The sequence below is a fragment of the Myotis davidii genome, unplaced genomic scaffold, assembly GCF_000327345.1.
Source record: "Myotis davidii unplaced genomic scaffold, ASM32734v1 scaffold265, whole genome shotgun sequence".
NCBI lineage: Eukaryota > Metazoa > Chordata > Mammalia > Chiroptera > Vespertilionidae > Myotis > Myotis davidii.
Window position 1 is genome coordinate 1,576,621 of NW_006296627.1, and position 3,509 is coordinate 1,580,129.

At 37.0% G+C, this 3,509-nt stretch overlaps 1 protein-coding gene across 2 annotated transcripts in view; it reads left to right on the forward strand.

Annotated features, from left to right (window-relative positions):
* The window catches only part of LOC102765831 (apoptosis inhibitor 5), a 14,721-nt gene extending 11,212 nt beyond the window's left edge, over positions 1–3,509 (forward strand). Inside the window, exon 9 of one of the 2 annotated variants that reach the window (XM_015569490.1) lies at positions 3,337–3,509. In XM_015569490.1, the coding sequence (XP_015424976.1) occupies positions 3,337–3,461 (125 nt within the window). In that variant the 3' untranslated portion in view covers positions 3,462–3,509. Of the gene's footprint in view, positions 1–1,182; positions 1,605–3,336 lie in introns of those variants that run through there. The other variant, XM_015569491.1, reaches the window with a different exon arrangement.

Here is a 3,509-nt window from a genome sequence, read left to right on the forward strand (position 1 = left end):
CAAAAAATTAGCAAAAATGGCCCGCGCCACCTATTAGCGCATAATAAAAACTACCCGCAAACAATGTGTTAATTTATAATCAGTAACCCAAGTACCATATGTATACACATCATCACTTTTTGGCAGCATCTCTGAGCAGCAGCTCATATAGCTGATTAATAAGCAGGGAGAAAAGCTGTCAGCATTTATATCTATACTAGAGGCCCGGTGCACGAATTTGTGCACAGGTGGGGTCCCTCTGGGTGGCCTGTAGGGATCAGGCTGAAACCCACAGTCCAGTACCGCCTGCAGCTCCTACCTGCCACTCCCGCTCATCCCGGTCCAACTGTGCCTGCTGTGGGCTCGTGCCCAATCAGTCCCAATCAGGAGAGGCTGGCACTGCTGCAGCAGCGCTCACCAGCCATGAGCCCTGCATCTGGCACCCACTCAAGGGGAGTGGCCTGTGGGATCGGGCCAGGGAGGGGCAGTGGGAGGGCTCCAGGGAGTGTCCAGCCTATCTCGCTCAGTCCCAATCAGCCTGACCCCAGCATCAAGCTAACCTACCGGTCAGAGCATCTGCCCCCTGGTGGTCAATGCACTTCATAGCAAGCTGTTGAGCAACCTTAGCATATCACTAGCATATTATGCTTTGATTGGTTGTTCCATTGTTCTGCAGTTCAGTCTATTTGAATATTACCCTTTTATTATATAGGATTCTTGAGTTTTGGTGCTTGAAATATGATGACCCAAAGCAAATTGCCTATTCATTGCATTTGAAAGGAAAATTCTGTCAGTCTAGCCTAATATTTCATAATTGATCATTGATAGTTTAAGATATTTTTCATTTATGTCACCAACTTTTGAAAGCCAGTTGCTTTTTTTGTTAATTTTAAGTATAGAAATTTTTATAGTTCATTAATTATCTGTGATAGTGATAAGCATCATAACATTGTGACCTTGAAACATCTTTGTTCCTAGGGTACATTTAATTGAGTACCAACTATAACTATATTTTGCACCTTGTTATATGTTCTTTGATATACATGTTGTCCTGGTTTTATGTACAGAATAAATCTATGGATGGTGTAGCAGAATACCAATGCTGCTTTTATAGTGCCTACTGTTTCCTTCAGAGCACTGAGCTACAGTTGCTGTACCATGAAGTCCTGAGCAAGACCTAAACCCTTGTTCGCTTTTTCGTAGAGCAGAGAGGAGCCTTCAGGGGAAGTAGAGGTGGCCGAGGTTGGGGAGCACGAGGAAATCGTAGTCGGGGAAGACTCTACTGAATAAGACATCTCGTTCTTCAGCATCGTCATGAGCTTAACATACTTAAATTCTACTACTCATTGGATTGCCGGGGATGTCCCTTAAAAGGACTGCTGCCTTCAGCTAAAAACTTATTGTTCTTTATACCTTTGTATGTATGATCTACTTTTGTAACAGACCATGGTTGTGTCCAAGGTAAAACCACAGCGATATTTTTGGATGCTTTGTGCGCAATCTTGTTTTTGCAATATCATCATTATTCACACTTCATATTGTGAATCTTTTAAACATCTTAATAATTTGTTGAGAGCTATTCAAATCTAAAATATAATGAAATTCTATTTCTGATAACTGGTAAAGATGATCAGTTTTGAAAGCTTACTGATTTTCTTCTCCCCTCTGTCCTTTTCCCCCAATATATAGAGAAGAGTAATGGTCAATTTTAACATTTGGTTTTCATTGGGTTTTTTTAATAAAGCTGCTAGGCAATGGTTCAGCATTCCTACCTAGTGTACTAAGAGCAAAATACTTAAATGTAGAAATATTACATTTTTAGGAGAATGTAAGCTGCTTTGCACTGCTTACTTAACTCTTCTCCATATGTTGTGATAAGCTTTTGAATATGGGATCTTACTATTTGAATAGAAATGTGTATGTATAATATACATACATACATAAGATATATATGTGTGTGTATATATATATACATATATATATGCATGCTGATGACACAACATAAATCATTTTTTAAAATTCCAGGAACAGGTAATCTTTGACATGGTGATTACCCTTTTGAGGCTGAATCCATTATTAACTTGTTATCTAGGTTTTCTTCCCAGTAGTGAGGGATTTTGAGTCCGTTGCTCTGATGTACATATAGGTTTCTACAGGATTACACAGAATAATTTAGAATTTGGGAATTGAATAACCAGGGCAATCCAGGAAAAGTGACTTGATAACATGTTCTACCAGTAATAAGGGATTCTCTCTGTTTGCTTTTGCCACTTTGAAGATTTAACTTCTCAGGTTATTAATCAAAATTATTGTATAAGTTAGCCAATAGAATATTTAGGTTAAAAAACAGATGGGGGGTTTGTGGAGTGTTTAATGTCATGGGCATTTTTAGTAGCATAGGTCCTTAGCTCTGCATTTGAATGTTTCATATATTTTTGTTTCACAGTTAATATTCCCTCCCCAAGTTTGCTACTCAAATCCAGTGTCTGAGTAACATTTTCTAGTAGTTTGGCATATTTTTTGAGGAATAGTTAGTAATTCCAATGGCAGTGTCTTCAATACTGTTAACCCTTACATTGGGGAAAAAACAAAACCCCTTTGTTAGAAATACTGCACATGTTTATGGGATAAATATTTTTTGAAGACTAGAATTATACAAGTGAACATAAGAAATTGGTCAGCTTGATTATGGAGTGGTGGCAATAATCTAAACATTCCAAAAGACAATGAGCTGAACCTAAGCTCCCTTGGAATCTGAACAGACATAGGAATATGGAATTGCTATTTGAAAACTGTGACCAGGTGGCCGAAAGCCATTTCAAGTATAGGAACTGTATTAGGACTACAATTATATAAATCTGAACTTTAGGGGTAACTTTTCCTCTCTTTTTTAAAGAGTATTGTAAACTCAAAGCTGAGCAGAATTGACTCTACTTTAAGTTTGATATTGAGTTGACTGTGTTTCTTCCTTTGCCACCTCATTGTTCCCCTTCCCTTCACCAAGGCAATAATGCACAACTTAGGTTACTTTTGCTTCAAAAATTTGAATGAAAAACTTCATGTCATGATTGTTTTTCTTTTGCAAGACATCTGTTTATCACATTGTTCAAAAGTAAGTGTTTCCTTATGCTTTTGAAATAAATTTCCTTTTGTAATTTTGTTTTGTGTCTTGATGTGTTATGATTATGATAACTTCAGATTCTTGGATATTCATTAAACATTTATTGATTGCTTTTCATGTGCCAAGCAGTGTATCTTACCATGAAAATACAAAGATAGACAAGCTACTGCTCTGCCTTCAAGAAGTTCAGTCTTGCAAGTTATCTTTAATTTTCATTCTTTTGGATTTATTTTTAGAAGCTAACTCACTCTTCTGTAAAAAGGGATTTGGCTCTAATCAAAGCAAAACATCAGATACTTGCCAAATCATGAAATATTTCCATCCTCAAGTTAATATGCAAAAACAAGTTGGAACTTCTTAATTTGACTACCAGCCTTGATAAAAAAAACAAAAAATAAAAAGTCTTCCT